The 19,750-nt window shown below is 40.5% G+C and overlaps 2 protein-coding genes across 3 annotated transcripts; both read right to left on the bottom strand.

Annotated features, from left to right (window-relative positions):
- Positions 1-1,293: 1,293 nt before the first annotated feature.
- Positions 1,294-9,451, bottom strand: zgc:77486 (uncharacterized protein LOC405808 homolog). The gene is made up of 6 exons (XM_047586450.1): positions 9,305-9,451; positions 7,978-8,177; positions 7,509-7,620; positions 5,934-6,061; positions 5,504-5,611; positions 1,294-4,882 (listed from the first exon to the last, which is right to left on the bottom strand). The coding sequence occupies exons 2-6, from the start codon at positions 8,135-8,137 to the stop codon at positions 4,734-4,736; spliced, it is 657 nt and encodes a 218-aa protein (XP_047442406.1). The 5' UTR covers positions 8,138-8,177; positions 9,305-9,451; the 3' UTR covers positions 1,294-4,733.
- A 99-nt stretch (positions 9,452-9,550) lies between these two features.
- Positions 9,551-18,184, bottom strand: plin3 (perilipin 3). Of its 2 annotated transcripts, none has more exons than XM_047586447.1 (8): positions 18,040-18,184; positions 13,765-13,854; positions 13,376-13,571; positions 12,976-13,058; positions 12,180-12,411; positions 10,994-11,334; positions 10,553-10,771; positions 9,551-10,213 (listed from the first exon to the last, which is right to left on the bottom strand). In XM_047586447.1, the coding sequence occupies exons 2-8, from the start codon at positions 13,831-13,833 to the stop codon at positions 10,073-10,075; spliced, it is 1,281 nt and encodes a 426-aa protein (XP_047442403.1). In that variant the 5' UTR covers positions 13,834-13,854; positions 18,040-18,184; the 3' UTR covers positions 9,551-10,072. The 2 variants fall into 2 exon arrangements, with proteins under 2 accessions (XP_047442403.1, XP_047442404.1); XM_047586448.1 differs by having other exon boundaries at positions 10,553-10,768.
- Positions 18,185-19,750: the final 1,566 nt, after the last annotated feature.

Below are 19,750 nucleotides of genomic sequence, written 5' to 3'. Positions count from 1 at the left end.
TTTCACTTGTACAGGTTTTTGAAACACGTGTCTTTGAGATTTGTGAATTTTTATTTCATTACATTTAAAAGTAATGTTTTTGTTAAGGGTTTTCATACTTTTCATTATTGGAAAGCACCTCAAATTTAAAAAGCTGACGGTGATGAATGAAGGCTTATCCCAGATCAGGCCTTTAAAGGATTGTTAGGGCAATTCTTATCAGGAATGACAGCATCATTCAAAGGTTTTATCGAGGAGATTGCAAAGGACGTGTAAAGACGTCTAAAGCAATGGTTGTATCCCACTTAGAGGAGGCTTTGGTGTTGTCATTGGCAGCCTAGTGGGATTCCTTGGAAATTGAACGGTCCTGAGCCATTGTTAATGTTAATCATTTCATCTATGTTTTTCCTGCTACGAGAAGTCAAAATGTCTGCTGTGCTGAAGCCAAGTCTGAGTCAGCCCTACAAGGTTCGGAGTTGAGGTCTAATCAGGACAGTTAAGGCAAAATGTGTGTGTGGACAGAGGATGTAAAAAAAAAAAAAAAAAATAAAAAAAAATGATTCACACTATTCCAGTTGAATAGGAAACTGATGTACCGTAACTGAGCAAAGGTGTAAAACAAACCTTTTTACAGGAATGATCAAATATATACACATCACAACAATCATATATATAATTTCTGAACTTATTTGGTTTGTTTCATGTATGGATTACTTGGGTTGTTACAAACACTTGGTGAAAATAATGTCAATAGCACCTTTAGAAATATGTTTACTATGAAAAATTCAACACTTATTCTACCTGCTGTGTGAGTTTGTGTGTATATATATATATATATACAAACACACACACACACATATATACATACATACACACTCAAAATAAATTCCCAATTAATGGGTGGATTTATTCTTACCGAATCTTAAACACCACATTCAATGAGTTTCGGTTATAGTACGCTATATTTTTAAGGCCAGTTTCATGGTCGTTATTAAAATAAATCATGGTTATTTAATTCTCACTGAAATAAAAATAAGTGAGTGGAATTCACTGCTATAAAGTGACACTGGGGAACTCCTCTTGCGTACTACTATTGTGTACTACTATTTGTGCCTGCACGGTTTTGCTGAGTCTGAAAACAGTTTAAAAGTACAAAAGCAGTGGGGCCACCGTATGTTAGTACAGCACATATGACGAGTAGCAAAGACATTTCATGCAATTATTCATGACTTAAAGTACAAACAGATGGAAAGTTTAACCTTTTTACAATACATGCAATTCATTACAACAAATAAATACAAAAGACAGGCGTCATTTAAAATAAACTTTGTGATTTTATTGTTTTATACTTACTCTTACACATCATACAATCCTAACTCTTTAAAGAAAAAAAAAACAAAAGAAAAAGATATCTGGTGGTGTTTCTGGGGGACTGGAGTGCCAAGGGACAAGAACTACATCCCTGTGAACATGGTAGATGTCCCTAAAGCTCACGAAAGACAAAATGAACACGGCCACCTTCATTTGTCTTTAGTTCTGCAGTGAAACTCAACCGGACTCATCATAACTTTCAGATTTATCATTATTATCAATCCAAAACCTCGCATGATGAAGACGTTGAATATGAAAGGCTGTGCCAAAGGCAGGATTGAAGACATCGAAATGTAACAGTAACAGAAGGATAAGAATGTATATGCATTGATAATATCTAGATTATTTAGGTATGGTAGCCCTAATTGCTGGTGCCAAGTCACAAACAGATAAAGCATTTAGTGATCCAACTGTCCCAAATTGCATGTAAGACAACCGCGTCTCCATCCGCTGCCCAAAGACAGTCTATATCAGGGTATTTTGTGTGAATTATGGTGGTTTACATTCAAACTGCTCACGTTTATTCAGAAAAAGCAGGTTTAAAGGGGTCGGGGCATTGATATGAGCAGTCAACAGAAAAGAAGCGTAAACCCTGTTTGTTTTACACGATTTACACTGCTGAACAATCATCCTACGTAGAAGACTTCTTCTATGAAAGGGCCATTACTTTGGAAAGGAATTCTGAGGATTTTGTATGCAGTAATATTTTGCAATTGTTATAAACCCAGCACGTTTGAGAATTCTGTATATAACACACACACCTAACTGCAGAGCAGCACCAACCACAAGTCCCCCTGAATAAGACAATTATTCTTCTCGTCACCACTCAAGATAAACGCTTTCTGAATTTCAAAATTCTACTAGAGGTGAGCTGGAGGAAGAAATTAAATCACAGTCGTTACAGATGACCAAGTTATCCCAAGTAACTAGTCTTGTAGTAGGTATGCCCAGTCATCATACCAGTCACCTAGATCTGACCCAACCTGTCAACAACGCGACATCACAGGAATTCTGATGGCGGCCAGCTTTCTCGACCAGATGAACGTGATATTCTGTGGTAACAAGATAGAGCGTCATTTACATCCCATACGTTCTGCATGGCCTTGTTTGGAAAATGTGAACCCTACAAATTCCGCGCAACTTTTCTACAGCTCTTTCATAAATATTTAATGATCAGGATCAGTCGACGTTTACAGGGAAAGCTTTTAATAATGAGAAGGTGAAACCTCAACTGGCCCCCGTATATCTCACAGGGGACCTTTTTAACTTTCAGTAATATCGCTACGCTAACAGACTTCAGTAACGGCATGAAAGCATGGACTGAGAGCCTCTGTCATTCAGCGACATTAATAATGCTTTGAGGGACTTGTTAACAATCCGACTAGTATTGTAAAATAGAAGCCATGTTGCCTGTGGGAGATACTCCTGGTAGAGCCAGTTATTGAAAATACTTTTAACGTTACATGTAATAACTTGTAAATAAAGGGCAAACAAGATGGTGGGGGAGTAGCTGTGCCAGTTGTGGCACATTCTTTTTTTTCTTTTTTTTTTGATAATTATGAAAAAGCACTTTAATACACATAGTACTATTCTTCACCTTAATCCCCCATCTTTATTACCTGGCAAAAATCTACATTAAGGTTATACTATATGAATAGGAGCCATATGTTATTTACATTTGGAAAAAAAAAAAAAAAAAAAAACTGTAGAGTCCTGTTCACTTGAGCATCAAGGTTCCAGCCATGCATTGTGCTACTGCTGTGCGGCTTTTTGAACATTCCAGCTTCATTTCAAACTGTGCCGTCACTTACAAACCTCGTATGTCTGACTGCACACACATGCACGCAAGTTCTATCTTCCTAGAAGAAGCAAGCTAGAAGCGGTCTTGGCATTAAGGACTCGTCTGAATCTGAGCACATTGTAAAAGCACAGCACGCAACTCTGCAGCACCGCGACAATCTTTACTCTGTAGCTGAGCAGAACGTGTGTCATTACGTGTACAGTTAACTGCGACCCAGGTCAGTTTTCATTCAGCATGTGTCAGTGGTCTGCTGGTGGTTAGAGAAACATGGAGCTTCAGTCCGGCTCCATGTAGTATAAAAGGGTATTCAAGGAGAGCACATCGCCTTACTAAAACAGAACATCTCATCAGTCAAACAAGGCAATTTCCTCAGCGAGCCTGCAACACAGCTCAAATATAAACTTCAAATGACCCAGATGCTGAACGAAACTGAGTAGGTGTGGCACGTTAGTTTGTGCTCTGCAGCTGACACACTTCGTTGTGCTTCATTTCCAAATCCAAATCAATGGACATTTTACTGCACAATCTTAATCGGAACGGCATAACTGGACTCTACTCCATCAAGTCAGAGCTTGTGTGTTTTTTTTCTTCAATGGTTATATAATCAAGATGAAATTACTTAAATAGAATTAAAAAGGTTAGGCGCAAATCGTAATGATTTGCTGACACATGCTGCCAATCCTCCAGCACAGACCAACCGATAAAAAATAAATAGAATGCAATCACACAATTCAAGCTAACTACAATATATTAATATAGATCTTCTGATGTCATACGCTCATTAAAACAGAAAGGAAAAAAAAAAGAACAAAAAGACAAAAAACACAGAATTCAATCATTCGGATAAGTCAAGGTTCTCGGTTCCCTTACCCCTTACCTCCCCTTCTAATAACAGCTCATGCACCCAGTATCCATAGAAGTCAATATATCAAAGAGAGACATATCAGGAAAATGCTGAGACTTTGGAGTTGAATGTGTGGTGACCCATTGAGTAAAGGAGGCCAATTTGACATCATTTTTCAGTCTGGGTAAAATTTTGTTTTCCAAAGCCCTTAAATAGTCTCATTGTTAGATAAAACTAGTTTTATTCAACTCACTAGACACTTTTAATATTCCTCTGTGCCATTATCCAGGCCCTGACACACACCTCAACAGTTTATCCCGCTTAATTTCAACTACTGACAGGGATTGTATAAATATAAACTCACACATTTCCCACCCACGTTGAGGAACAAAAATGGGTAAAATCAAATGCCATCCCTCCCCACGGCAACACAAATGTCCACCAAGCCCCTACGGCTCTCTCCACAACTCTCAAGCAAATGCACACACACACACACACACACACCATCATACAATCACGCAGGCATACAGAAAAACTCAGGTTCAGCTGCAGTCACTAGCGGAGAGAGAGGGAGATGCTAGTAAGGGAAGTGTCTGGACTGTGGCTGCGACCACAACCACCCCACCCTGCCCGCCTTAGACTACCATGAACAAATGAAGCCATGATATCAGGTGTTTTCATCCAAGTCGCCATTGTTCAAATTCACGAAGTCAGAGAGACTTCTTTCGCACTCAGTCCTCATAACTTCTGAATTTTCTCAGCCACCACGATGGGGTTCTCCTTGCGTATGCGGGCAGCAGCTGCACTCCGGTAATCATAGGGACAGTCGTGTTTGTCAGAGTAACGGTGAATGGCACAGAACAGGTTGCCGCAGCGACAGTCAAAGCCTTTAGTGAAGAGAAACAAACATGTTACACATTTGCACACTGCAGTGACCTATTATTATTTTTTTTTTCCTATCTTTAAACTGCTTTTAAATTGTGCACAAATACTATTAAAGTGCCTAAAAAAGTTCAATGGAAATGAATGTGGGTCTTCAACTCAGCCTGAATTTGTCAGGATCAGGTTGTGTTCAGATCACATGCATGAAATACGTCACAATTATTACATTTAACACTAAAAGGGCCCCAGAGCCTCCACTAAGGCAGCTCCTGTTTGGCCAAGCAAGACACTGCGAAATACACCACTAACCTGCAGTATGTTGCTCTCAAAGTGTTGGGTTGTGTTGGAAAACCATGTGCTGATAGTGATACTTTAAATATGTTACAGATAATGGACTTTGACAAACATCTGAAAACAGTCATACATCTTAACCAATTCTAATTTTAACAGCAATTCACAAAGAGCGAAAGTCCTTGTGTGTTAAACTCTGTCAGGTTATAATTGTCAGGAGAGGGACGCAGTCGCAGCAAACCAGATTCATGACTCATCTGGACCAGTCCCAGCTGCTAAAAAGAGACCACTGTTCCGCAGGTACAGTATGTGTGCAAAATTCTTTCCTCACTTACCAGTAAGGCCCACTTTCTTCCGGCAAGAAAAGCAGCGGTTCTTTTTCTTGTTTTTATCAGGAGTTTGGTCACCATCAGACGAAGCTTGTCCTGCTTCACCCGCTGGCTCTAATGGGAAAAAAGTTAAAAAAAGAAGGAAAAAAAAGATAAATTTGCATTCATTATTTGTTAAAATGTATCCTGCTCAATGGAGGAGGGAATCCTACAAGTTGAAGCTGTATTGCCGTTGTGTGGATAATGATATGGAGATATAGTTACAGAACATGTTTTTGTGGTTTCTAGGATGCTTTATCAACAGGGTGGTCAGCGCATTCCTGTATATTCACCCCATTAATTCTAAATAAACTGTGCCCTTGGCAGCTTTCACTTCGTGTGAATAGTGGATAAGGATTGATTTGTGGAATGCACCACTGCCCTGTATTTTGTTTACCTGTGCTGTTAGAAGTACCCTCCTCTTCTCCCTCCTCAGCCTCCGCTCGATCAGAGTCCACAGCTCCTGAATCCTGAGAGATGCTCATAGCTGTCATCTGTTGAGTTACTGGGCTGGGGGAGCTAGGACTAGGACATTACCACAAACAAAAGAAGAATATATTTTAGATCCTTCAGGATATCTTCAGAAAAGTGTTTCATTGCATTTTATTTGATGCATACATTGTACCACATTTTGTCTGGTGACAGAACATAGATACAGTATACAGTGCCGATAATCGCTGCACATATCAGGCACAAATAGTATCTTCAGAACGCCCCAATACCTTTTTGTACTTTTGCACAGACTTGTGGGAGAAATTATGCCATTACTGAACCAACTTCTCTAATAATTAATTGCATTATAATGTCAGTAATCTCCATGTTCCACAAAAACTCAGAATACTGCTTAAATATTAAAACCTTGCCTGCGTGGTTCCATTCTAGCAAAACCTCAAACAAAATCTAGTGAAATGTGCATATATTGTAATACAAAAACTTTAATTAATTCAAACAGCCTCAAAAGAACACAGAGCGATCACCACGTTCAAATGTTTTTCTCAGCTACTGCATTTCTTTTATAATGGTATGAAAAAAATGTATTTTACAATTCAAAAAGAATAATTTACTGGCATAACTAATGCACAGCATAAAGCAAAACTCTCTGTTGAAGAAGACAGAACAGACTCAGACACTGTATGAAAAATTATTAGAAGCCACTATAGAAAATAGTATAGTGAAAATATTCTTCTTTGTAAGTAATGTAACACAGCAAAAGGTTCAAAGACACCCGATCAAATGTGTGAGTCTGATTTTGACCTTCTTAATAATGGCTGAAAATGTTCAATGATCGGCAGATAAGAATTCTTACCAGAGAGATCAGAGCCATCAGGTAAATTAAAATTGTCTGAATCGTGAGACGAATGTGGAATAATCCCAGAGAGTTAATAAGTAAAATGTAAAGGAAATAAATAAAATTTGATTTTCTGAGGCAAGCTGATGTAATAGGATAACTTGACAGGACTTATGAGAGGAGCTATAAATGACCTGATCTACTCATTATCAAAGTTTTTAATTGACAATTTAAATAACAACATGTGTAACTGGTCTTTGTTGCGATACACTCCAGGCCTGTGTTACTGTACGGTGCTGGCATGGGCCTCACATAGCAAACTACACTGGACTTGTGCCAGACTCCCTTTTTAAAAACTTTATACAACATGACTGTGCTTGTTTGGCAAGTTATGCAACAATTAAAGACACAACAATCTGGATCTACATGGTGGAGCAACTTGATACAAACAATATAATGCATCTCTAACAAATCTACAATACCATCTGACAACTTCACTGCATTTCCCACATCATCCTTCTTATTTGTTCCTACTTTGAATCAATTCAATTATTAATGGCAATGTTTTGTCATTGTCATCCCTAGGGGAATGAAATCAAAATAACTTATCTACAGTGGTTCAGTGTTTTTGTAATCTTTTGAACAACATCGTGGTCAACCAAATTCTCTAGCTGTCAGATGTACCTGGTTGTTTGCTCCTCAGGTGGAGTTCCTGCCACCTCTGTACAGGGCTCTGGGGTTGTGCTCTCCACAGTCACACTAGCAGATCCCGGTGATCCTGCCGGTGACGTAGCAGCTGTGTGGGGAAAGGACAGTCTAATGGTACAAACACAGAACCTGTTGTTCTAGCCCTGAGCATGGATGACTTTCGACTTGTAGTTAGGTATCTTATCATGACATTTGTGTATTGATATAAAATGATCATATAGGTGGCGTCAATATGAAACAACAGATGGCAATGTCACTCTCTTGCTTTCTGATGCCACAGTAGCTACTGCTACCTCTGTTCTCCAATCCCTTTTAGCAAATCCATGTGCCCCCTCAACTTGTAAAGTTTTTGAATGACCCCATGTTCAAAGTTCCTGTCTTTTCCCCCCTAACAGACTCAGCACACCCCGGCTTTTTATAGGTCGCGTCTCTCCCATCTTCCTACCTTTCTCTCCCGGGGGACTGGATCGACCCCCTCCCTGTTGTCTCTGCAGGTGTTCCTTGTAGCAGACGGAGCACATGCCGTTGGTGCGGGGGTTACCATAGAAACCGCATCCCATAGTGCAAAGCATTGGCACCTGCGTCTGATTGGTCTCCTGAGCCATGCTCTGACAGAGGGGGTAAGGGGGATGGGAGAGGATATTCCTGAAAATGGGGTTGCAGAAGTTAGTCAAAAAGATTAGCAGTCCCTACTTGATTACATTTTTTATTTTTTTTTTAGCTAAAAGAGCTTGGAGACTGGCATAGCAGCATGAGAGGAGAGTTGGACAAAATGTGAGTTTCTTTGTGAGCTCAGGTTTATGGCCCTCTATTTGTAGCCGTAATGAAGGTTTGTCACGCTTCATCAACCAAAAATCAAATCCAACAACACGTCCAGCTCTGCCGGACTTTGAAAACACAATCTGAATTGTGTTTCCAAATCAAAGTAAAAGACAACAAATCTTTGACAAAAAAAAAAATGTAGCGGCAAATAAATACAAAATAAAACTGCTAGCGCAATAATGTATTGCACTTCCTGCAACATTCAGGCTATGCCCCAGGAGTTTGGAAATTAGTAAACTGTGGATCCGTCACAAAAACAAGGTAGCGAGCTGTACACGGCAATGAAAACAAAACGTACAAAGAGTGGTACACAATTCCAGTTTAAAAGGCAAGTTGGGGTCTGCGATAACGTCAGCTAGCTCAGCTGGTTTGTGCCTTCTTCCGTCGCACAAGATGTTTTGGTCAGGACAAAGTTAAAAAAGGAACAAAAGCGCAAGACGTGTCTGTTCAAAACCTCACCGAAACCGTAAACGAAACCTTTAAAATAGCCGATATACTGTCAAGTGTTAACGCTACGTTGTTAGCGATCAAGCCAAACAACTTCCAGCTGATTGTCCCCAGTAGGAGTTCGTCCGCTGAAGAAAACAATTGGCGTCCTATGCTTGCATAGCTCAAAGCAAACACTGGAACATTAGCAAACAGCCTCGCTTAGAGGTTTTGTCTGTCTGCCACTACATACCAATGCGAAAAGAAGGGCAAAACTCGTTGAGTGGCCTCCAATCGTGGTAAAAATAACGAAAATGTAAACTACAGTGTCACTGGCGACAAACTACGAGCAAATCTTGGGTTTTGAATCGAATAAACGCTCATGTTAGCGGGCTAGCGCTAGCTGGATGGCTAGCAGAGCCAGCCAACCCGGAGCAGTCCGCTCCCCCACAGCGTCCAGGCTGCCTTCAAACCGGTAACACACAGCGGGACTCCCTCGCGGCAGCCTAGGAACAAGATACTACCTGAAAGTCCAGGTATCGGGGGCTGTCGACGACCTTGAGCCTCAGATTTGTACAAGTTGTGTCCCCAGCAGAGCGCGCGGCCTCCTACCCAGCGCTAGCTCGCGACATTCGAAACAACGAGCATGACGTCACCACAAGCATCGATTCATCGCTGAGTGAAACGAGCCAACGGAGCAAAGTCCATCAGCACAAAAAAAAAAAAAAAAAAAACTCACTGCAACGTATTCAAGCACCACAACGAGACTCTGCCGTGCCAAAATATTTATTGACGCATCAGCTCACTCACAGTCCATTAGTTCTTTAAACCCATCAAAGTTCAGACACAACAAATACTGAAATAAAAACCTTAAAACAAATGAAATGAAACATGAAATGCACAGCTGTGGACTCTACATATAATTCAAGAAAGCTTAAAAGGTTCAGAGGCAACATAGGTTTGGCAAATTTTGGGGAATGTTGTGTATACTACCAACAAAAGTTAAACATTAATGCACTATGTTCAAAGACACGAGAAAATATGTTCATGTTTAACCTTATAAATAATTTAGTGTACACATGTGGAGATTCTGACAGGGCATACGTTTTTGTGTTTGCAAATGAATTACATTAACTTTCACGTGATACATGTAGTGTCAACATCTTCTAGAGCATTACAAGGAAAACATGATTACATAAAAGTTAAGGCATCTTTCATTAAAGCAGATATAGAGAATATTTAAACGGTTCCAACACAGTCAACACCAGTCTCCTGTCACTGTAGTAAGGGGTCTAGTTGTCTGGGCCAGCCTGCTCCATGGCCACATCTTCCTCTGCTTTCTCAGTCAGCTGTGGAGTAAAAGGTCCCACCAGCCAGTTGAGTGGTGTGTTGTTAAGTAGATAATCCATGACACCATCCAGGGACTGTTGAATCTGGAATAGATACATAACACAAGAAAAACAAAATCATAATAAGATCAAAATGTGTGGAAAATAGGGAAGCCTGACTGTCATACTCTCATGAAAAGCAAGTGAATAAGCAGATAGCCCTAACACTGATGAAAGCATATAGGAGTTTACCATTTACCTCAACTCCAATAAGACTGTGTGTGTATTACATGTGCGCTCAAATAAAAAGTTAATGGGGGACTAATTGCATTAAGCGATGGCACTGAAATAATGAAAAAAGAAAAAGTTAAGCACTATATTTGGCCGTGCTGATGCAGCACAATACAACACTGCCAGGACGGCAGGATAGTGCAATTAGCGTACTTGGTTCAGCTGGTGACGGCTCCGCTCCAGAAGGAGGGGTGTGATGTTACTAGTGTTCCCTAGAGAGGACTGTAGTTCTTCAGCAGCTCGCCTTGCGTTGGTCAGCTGGTCCTGGACTGCACCTGGCAGACCCTGAGCGCTTGAAACCACGCCGGAGCATGCTGATCGCAGCTGATCACTCAGACCACGCACCATAGAGAGGGCCCTCCATTCCAGCTGCTGTGAACATGAAGTGAAAAATTTTAAGTACCAGGTAACTGCCCGTAATACAATGATCAAAACAAAATATTAAATGTATTATTCTCATTATATTATACCAATTAACATTATTAAATAAAATATTAAATAAATAATGTTCATAGAACGTTAGCGTCAGCGTATGACATCATTAATTTTGCAAAATACAAGAATACTCTGGTTAGAAAACACTTCACTTTTGACCTCAGATTCATTTTTGGTCCCATCTGGCTCTGACTCCGTCTTCCCATCTCCTTCCTGCTTCTGCTTCCACTCTGTCCAGCGCTGCAGCAGCTGCTCTGAGGCTCCTTCTATCTGGTTACTTACTGTACCGACGCCGGCACGGGTGCGCTCTAGCAGGTCCAGAGTGCTGGTAATCTGACCCACCGCGGCATAGGTGGTATCCCTGGCATGGCGCGCTCGGACCAGAGACTGCTGTAGAGCTCGCTCCTGTACCTTGGCAGAGAGTTTCCCCAAACGGACAAAGTAGCTAGGGCTGGCTGAGGTGGTAGTGACCTCACCGGAGACAGGTTCAGCCACAGCAGCTGAAAGAGAAAACCGTTATTCTCATTTATATATAGTCTTAAGATGGTTTATGTAATGGTCTATCTATGGCTTGAAATATTCAGATGGGAGAACAAAGCAGTTCAACTCTTGGATAAGAGAATCAGCGTACCGGTTATACCTGAGGTCTCCTTTTGTTTTTTTTTTTAGTTTGAAGAGCTTATTGCGTGAGTTTCTGGGTATGTCACAATGTGTGGGGAACAATTAATGGAGGTGCTTTCAAGTTAGGTTACCTGATTCCCAAAAGGTTAAGTGAGAAGAGTAACAAAAATCTGAATCACCTCCTCCTGTGGTCGTTGAAGCCAAATAGTTAAAAACATGCCACCATGGCATTATGGATTCTTGACATTATGGATACTTTATTCCTGCCACAGCTGCAATTGGATATTTTTCATATCCATAATCCGAGAAGAGGATTTAATGATGAGCATTACTGCTATATTGGAGTATGGCAGGCTGTCATGAAAACATGACATCACTGTAGCAGGTGTCAAAGCTGTGAGTGCTGGAAATTGTAGGTGCTTTACGGGCCAAGTTAACAGAAGGGAAGTTCACCGAAATGTCCTGCGTCCCTTCCCTATGAATAGCATCAACAATTCATGTGCTCAACTTCAATCGCAGCGGTAGAATTGAACGCTTTCATCACAACCACCCCCTTCGTGCCAGAGCCTTGCCTTTATAATAATATCTTTCGGCATCCTCATCCGATTGTCATTTGGTCCAGCTGTCAAACTGTCAGCAGCAGCCATGCCGGTTTATTTCCGCTCCTGGTTTTATATTATATATAAATAATATTATATTCCACACATTTAGTACAGACACTGACCAAGCTCCCTCTCTGTGACTGGTAGGTTCTGGTCAACCCAGTCCTCGGAACGGCTGAGGGCCAGGCCCATCCCACTGCTGACCATCTGGCCCATCCTGGTGCCCATGATGGTGCTGATACCTCCACTGACTGCTGCCCGGGTCAGCTCGACACCACCCATCACAGCCCCATACACGGCATCCTTGGCTCCTGCCACGGACTGGTACACCATTCCTACGGTGTCCGACACCACCTGAGAATGTAAAATGATATATTGTGTCATGCTTGGAGAATAATGATGGTGCTATTCTTTGCTGTCAACATAGTTTTTATTCTAGTGACAGAAAACTAGGGAATAGTTTAATTGAGGCAATTCATTTCTTTACGATTATGACAATATTTATATTACACATTATACACTAAGCTGTATTATGTCACTGCCACCATGACCCCGTATAGCATATAAAGGAAAATGAGCACTCAGTTTAACCAAGTGCATTGTCATTTTTAAATGATGGATAAATGTTCACATACGGTGACGTGTTAACATTGTTGCTATAGCTACCTGGAGTGTGATACAACTTGCAGACTGATTTAGAAAACTAGCTAATGATAGGAACTATGAGGGGTCATGACAGTTGAAACTTAAAGTTGACAGTGGTCAAAAATGCAATTAAACAATGCAGTAAATTGGTAAAGAGACAAAAAAGAGCACAGTATATGCAACAATAATATACAGCTGGTATGAATTGAAATGTCCTTTTTTATTTTTTTTATTTGCATGACTACATTAGAGCGGCGTTATTTCTTGTTTTACCTTGTCTGCTGGCTGGTGAAGAATAGGCAGCTTTTCTTCCACCTTATCAAGTCCTTTCAAGGCATACTCGTTTACCGTGGACACTGCAACAACAGAAGTTCACTTAAAATCTAATAAGAAATTACTCAATGTTATGCTTTGATAATAGCCCTTAACGAGTTATTGTTCAATGTTTACAGCACAGCAACAAGCAAAAGAGTTTCAATTACTAAAATGACACCTCTTACCAACATTTTTTTTCTTCCTATATTGTATTCTAGCTCAGAGGTAACAAGTGGACCTGTCCTCGGTTTCACACCTTTAATGTGCAACAAGCTTGCAATATTCTTTTCTAGTGCATTTTAATGTTGGGTACCATTGCACATATATTACATCATCTTTTGCAGGGAGAAGAACCTACGCTGTGGTTCTATGATGTCCAGAAGAGGTTTGGACCCTGTGGTGGCAGCTGCTCCCAGCGTCCGGACACCACTCTCTGCTACATCCATCACTCCTTTCAGCAAGGGCACGCTGTCTTTGGTGCTGCTGTAGGCACTGGAAACCGCCTCGCAGGCTGAACTGACCAGGGGCAAGTTGCTCACTCGTGAAACAACAGTCTAGGACAAAGTTGCAAATACCACCGTTGGTGGAAAGAAAAACAGTCTGTTACGTTATTTCTCTGTACTGTGTTTAGATCATTCGTTTTAACACAGTTGCTTTTCAAAAATGGGGAAATTCCAAGTGTCAAATGAGTTCATCATATGCTCAGGTTTTGTAATCAGTGGCATTTCGGGTCACAGTGCTCCCCACCTGCTGGTCTCCATTAGCTGGTTCTGGTGCTGCGGCTCCAGTCTCATTAGTCTTCCCGCTGTCTGCCATTGTGACTGCTGGATTCAATCTCTGACATGGAATACAGAGTGTCAGAAACAGATTCGCCTCACTTTGCTTGGTATGCATGATGAAATAACGCCTTCCTCTCTGATATTCCTTAAGTGGCTGATATACTTTATCTTGTACAAATCGCTGTCCTGTCACATGGTTTAATGCACACAGAAAGCCAAGTCAGCCATGGTAAATTCATTTGTCAACACTGTGATGCAACAAGGATGAAATGGCACTTAAAAAATGCAGTCAAGCAAACAACTCAAGTCCCTACATTAAGTCGGTGTTGCAAGTAAAAATGGATACAGATGTATATATTTTCTTTTGGACTTCCCACAACTAGGTTTTTTCTTTCAAACTTTTAGCACTGCACATCATAGTAATTGTTAAAACCAAAAGAAAACAAAAAACAGAATCAATGAAAAATGTTTAGTAAATCCAGGTGTAGGATAAGTAAGTTAAGATAAGTTTTATAATTAGTCAGGTTAAGTAAGCATTCACATTTCTCTCCTGCAGTCATTATCTCACTGGCCAAGTTTCGTTCTCTGGATCATTGTGTTGGTGGTCAGTCTGAGTAATACAGGTATGTATATACATGTTATGTTGAAATAAATTCAGCTAAAATCATGTTTACAAGGTTACTCCTCTCAAACTGCTATCATGCCAAAATGTGGGCCTGTACATAGTTTGCAACAAGGATTATTCCCATATTTCTTCAAATATGATCACTTCTGGCTCCAAATACCCCAAGATACAAACAGCTACAAATGCTAAACTCAAGGCAATGAAACAGTAGTCATCACACCAGTGGGTGACATCACTGTGGCTCGGTCCATCTCTGTAAAAATCTATGGTCCTCACCCATTTCTTTCATTTAGGTCCCACACTTGAACTTTTAAATGTGAATACAAACCCTGAAATAATGGAGGATACCCGTGGTTATGCCTTCCTTGTCCTCATTTTAAAAACTTCAACATAAAATTAAAGCAGAGATGATAAATCATGGAAAAGAATATTACAGCTATGCATGTTGGTTTAATTTCAAATTATAACTCACGGTCTGAGGGAAAACCAAGAATAATGGTCGGAACCGAGGACCCGCAGGGCGCTACGGCTGGAGACTGATTGTTCGCAAGCTCTCATGAAGGCAAGCAGGCAAAATGGACCGCTAATATTATTCATCTAAAGTGAAACATTGAGCAATACTGCACTTCCACTGATGTAAAATATTGCTTTAAATGAAAACCAGGCCCAAAGAATAACTCAAGTGAAATGCAGCGGTAAATGAAATCTAGCCTGTTACATAAATGAAATAAAATACTTCCTTATATGAAGACAAAATGTAATACTTAACGGGGCCACGGAAATAGGAAAAAGAGATACTTGTGATTTAATCAATCAATTGTCCAATAACACATATACAGTGAGAACTTTTCTCGAAATGAGTAATGACATAGGTTGTTCAAACTAGAAAAATCTGATTAAAAACTGTTTACCCCATGTCTGACTGTCTGACTGTCTGTTGTATGAGTGGATATGGATAATATGGATAAAAGCCTCCATCCTGCCTCCCTGCGCATAATACACACACTGAAACCATAGAAGTCTGAGTTATGCAGTGTACACCTTAATAACGTGGGCACTGATAAATAAAATATATAACAGTGTCTCATGTATATGCTCATGCTTAATTCCAATATTCCTGTTAATGTTACTTTTATGGCAACCTTATTTGCTTTTTTAATCGACCAATCTGCAAAAATGAGTTTGGTCTCAATAGCCAAGTTCCTCATCATTGGGTGAATCTTTAACTGTATCAAAGCTTCAAGACATTAAGAATGTTTGAGTGACAGGTGGGTGCTAGCAGTCCATGTCACCCACTCACCTCACCTCCACTCATGTTCCACCTATTTACGCGTGTCAGAAAATGCCAAGATGGTGACGACTATAAGCAACAAACAGAGGTTGAAAACCGCTCTTCAGGAAACCTATGGGTGCGGGTTCCCTCAACTCCCACAGCGTGATAAATCTTTGACACTGCGTATATTCCTGTGACACACTGCTGGTTTCTTCTAAATCATATTAGACTGAGACTTAGCTCAGAGCTAAGACACAGCAAAGAAATGCAGGTCAGGGAAAGAAGGAGGTGTGTTCACTCGTTGGAAAGAACCCTCCACAGCAAGATCTCTCAGCTGGTGCTCACAACATGCGGACAGCATCTGTTTCCATTCTTCCAGATGGCACACAGAGACATGCATCAACTCCACCTGTCTCAAATGGAGCATTGTCACCAAGTGTCTGACAAGCTCGACCTCATGTATCCCCAGATGAGTCAAACAAGGACATGACCCCTCTGATCACAGCATGAGGAGTCCAGCCCCCCAGCTGCAACCTGTTGCCAGCCTTAAGGCAAAGATAGATTGGGCTGCCTTTGACATACGAGCCAAAAAAACTACGCTGAACCCAAGCAATGTGAGTAACATTTATACAGAGCTTCTTTTTAATCATGTCACGCATTAAAGCTGTCAAAATTGAGTAAAACACTTTCTCTGATGTTCCCCTGAGCATCCGATGTTGCACATTATCTCTCCGAGCTCTGCGTGATTGCATTTTGTTGCAACAGCTAGTTTGAGCAACATGTTTTTCCTAGTGCCAGTTGATGAGATCTTCACGGGCTTTATTGCAAAGCAAAGTCCGACACTAAGCACCCTGGTATTAACTGGGAGATGAACCCGTGATAATTTTCACTGACACAGTACCTGTCACGAAGAAGGCATTTGTGCAACACAATCACGACCCTGTTACACTTACAGGAATAATCCTCTCATTGACAATGGACTGTGTTATCTAGCCTGTTCCTTTTATAAGAATATCTGCCTCTTCTTCACAGTGTGGAACCACATCATACCCTCAAAAAAGAGAAAGCTACTGCGCTCTCTTTGGAGATAAAACTCTATGTGATCTTTAATATTATTAAGCTGATATAGCTTCAGAAAACTATTAAGGAGGGGAGAAAAAAAAGAAACATCAGACAAAACTTGATAACGTCTCTGGCTATTTAAGTCCTATCTAAAGTAGTGTATTTATCCAAATTAGTGACATTATTATGGAAAAGACCCCTATGGCCCTAAGATAACAATGAGGGCTCACATGAAACTGAAGGGATAGCACAAGAAGTAATGTGCACAATAAACTCTATACTCACTGAACTTGCGGGTTCATTAGGTACACAAATGAAAACAAATGTATACAGTCCTGCGGTAAATCTTAGCTTCATGAAGCTTATGGCTTTTAGTATTAGTTTAAAATAAACTAGAGAGTTACTGATTTAACTGTGTTTTCATTTTGGAGGCTGCGGTTTGTAGTACTATTGAATTGCATTGCGTTGCGCCAGCACACGTTTCTATAACAGAAACACTTCAATTCAGTTAACAGCACCACAAACTACATCTTGCAAGATGATTATACATTCATACATCGTCTAGGATGTGGTTATATTACTGAATATCATAACAGCCAAGGATGGGATTTATATTGTGGAGAATGCATTTGTTTTCACTAGAGTACACGAATGAACTGGCCACTGAGTGCATCTCTATATTTTGTCCCCTAAAATGCTGGATTGCTTTGTTTACTCCACTAAAATCCATCAAATAAATTAAATTGAGAGGGGGGAACACATCGTTGCTCAGGACTCATGTCCACACTCTTGGGCCACAGCCTCAAATCACAAGGTCACAAGAAGAGACTACCTCATTGTCAAACAGGAGAAAAGTTGATAAGAAACACTGCCTGACACAATATTACTTTTAAGGACAAACTCTCAGTGTAATAATAATGATCTCCAGCCCTGTCCAGCTCACAGAGAGATGTCCTTTCAGCCACTTTTCATTACAAAGCAGAGCCCAGTGACATTTCGTCCACTTCATTGTTGGTGAACTTTACCCTAGATGAGTTACTCCATCAGGCAACAGCCCTCTTGCAATCGCTTCCCTCTTATTAATCATATCTTATAGTCAGACGTGGCACCCTTCGCCTGTGTCAGGACTGGTACATACAGTTGTTTACTCAACTTTGAAAGAGGAAGCAACGATTCAGTTAAGTAGGTAGATAAAAGACGCCAGTGTTAGCTTAGCGATGCGTTCAGGGCGAGTTTCACTTCTGCTTCACTAACATAACCGAGCTGTCAAATCAGCCACTGACCTCTCTGGCAGCCTGTCTGGTCCTCGGTCCTCGGTCCCGCTGTGACCCGCCGTGTTAATGCTGGTCAGTGAACTGGTGCAGGCTCGCAAGACGCGACGCTGGTTTCCTCACAGTTGTTGAGCTGCAGAGCAACACATGCCGGAAAGGCGGAGTGAGGGACTGTCTTATGAACTTTTAGCCAATTAAATCACAGCACGGAAGCGACGGTCCACGGGAAGACACAGCTGTGGTATCAGCTGTAAACAAATAGTTTTCATTTATTATTTCTTGTATTGTGTGAATTTCCTTACTGTTTATGTTTATTGCGCTAACCCCCACAACAAATTCCTAATACACTGATCAGGCATAACATTATGACCACCTTCCTAATATTGTGTAGGTCTCCCTTGTGCCTCCAAAAACAGTTGTGACTCATCAGAGACCTGACATGGGCCTTCTGAGGGTGTGGTGTCTGGAAACAGAACGTTGTTAGTGGGGGTCTTTGGGTCCAATGAGTTGAGGCCTATGTGGATCATCTCACAGATACTTGGTCAATTTGGTGTCCAGTGAATTTGGAGGCCAGGTCAAAATCTTGTGCTGTTTTTTTCATGTTTTGTTTTGTTTGTTGTTGTTCCTAAACCGTTTTTTGTGTGTGTCTGTGTCAGGTCGCATCCTCCTGCTGCCATCAAGGAGTGTCACTTCTATGGGGTGGGGGGGCCTGTTCTGTTCTGGTCTAGGTGGGTGCTACATGTCTATGTAACATCCACATGAATGCCAGTTCCTAAAGTTTCCCAGCAAGACTTTGAATTGTCATATGATGGTCAATGATATACTTCTCCTGTCAGTGTGTTTAATGTTGTGGCTGATCAGTGTACATGTCAATTAATCCAATTCTGATTCTCGTTCTGATTATTCTCTGTTTTATTCACAGTTTATATTGTCTGGTATACTCATGAATAATGTAATGACCCTATAGACTGCACATGAAGATGAATGAATTTATTTTTTATTGTCTACAGACTGCACACCGTCATATTTACTAGGTACAATACAGTATCTATGAATACACCAGGTGTAAACTTACATTATTTTCATCATAATTGGCGTATTTTCTGAAATAAAATATTCTTATGCTATAGCGTCACCCTAATGTTACAGATGTTAAAGAATCTCAAGCTTAACTGATACCTCTGTGATATGAGGAGTGGGTGGCGATATCAATCTATTCACGGCTGATCTGGTTTAAGCTTTTGTCTCAGTTCGTGCTGCTAGGAAAAAGCATTCAATCCAGTTTCGCCCCTCCGGCACCTGATTAATAAATGGTAGAATAGCCCTTGGATGACTGTGTTAAAATAAACATGTCAAGTCAGAGGTTCTATGGTCTGATGCCAAGTCTTTTCTTTCTTTCTTTCTTTCTTTCACAGAAAATGTGAGGGCTACTTTAAAAGCTTCATCTCATGTTTCTAGTTCATTGTGGATTTTAAGGCAGTTTTTTTTTGTAGTTTAATTTTCTCATTATAAACCAGCTAAATATTCTGACCTGCAGTGCATCTGGAAAGTATTCAAAGCGTTTTACTTTTTTTCACATTTTGTTATATTACAGGCTTGTTCCAAAATGGATTTTTTTACTCAATCTGCATGTAACATCCCATAATGATGGTGTGATTTTTTTATTTTTTTTTTTGCAAATTTATGAAGAAGAAGAAAAAAAAAGTAAAATCACATATACACA

This window comes from Mugil cephalus, chromosome 6 (genome assembly GCF_022458985.1).
Source record: "Mugil cephalus isolate CIBA_MC_2020 chromosome 6, CIBA_Mcephalus_1.1, whole genome shotgun sequence".
Taxonomy (NCBI): Eukaryota; Metazoa; Chordata; class Actinopteri; order Mugiliformes; family Mugilidae; genus Mugil; species Mugil cephalus.
Note: the sequence above shows the minus strand (reverse complement) of the source record. Positions and strands in the feature narration are given on the sequence as shown.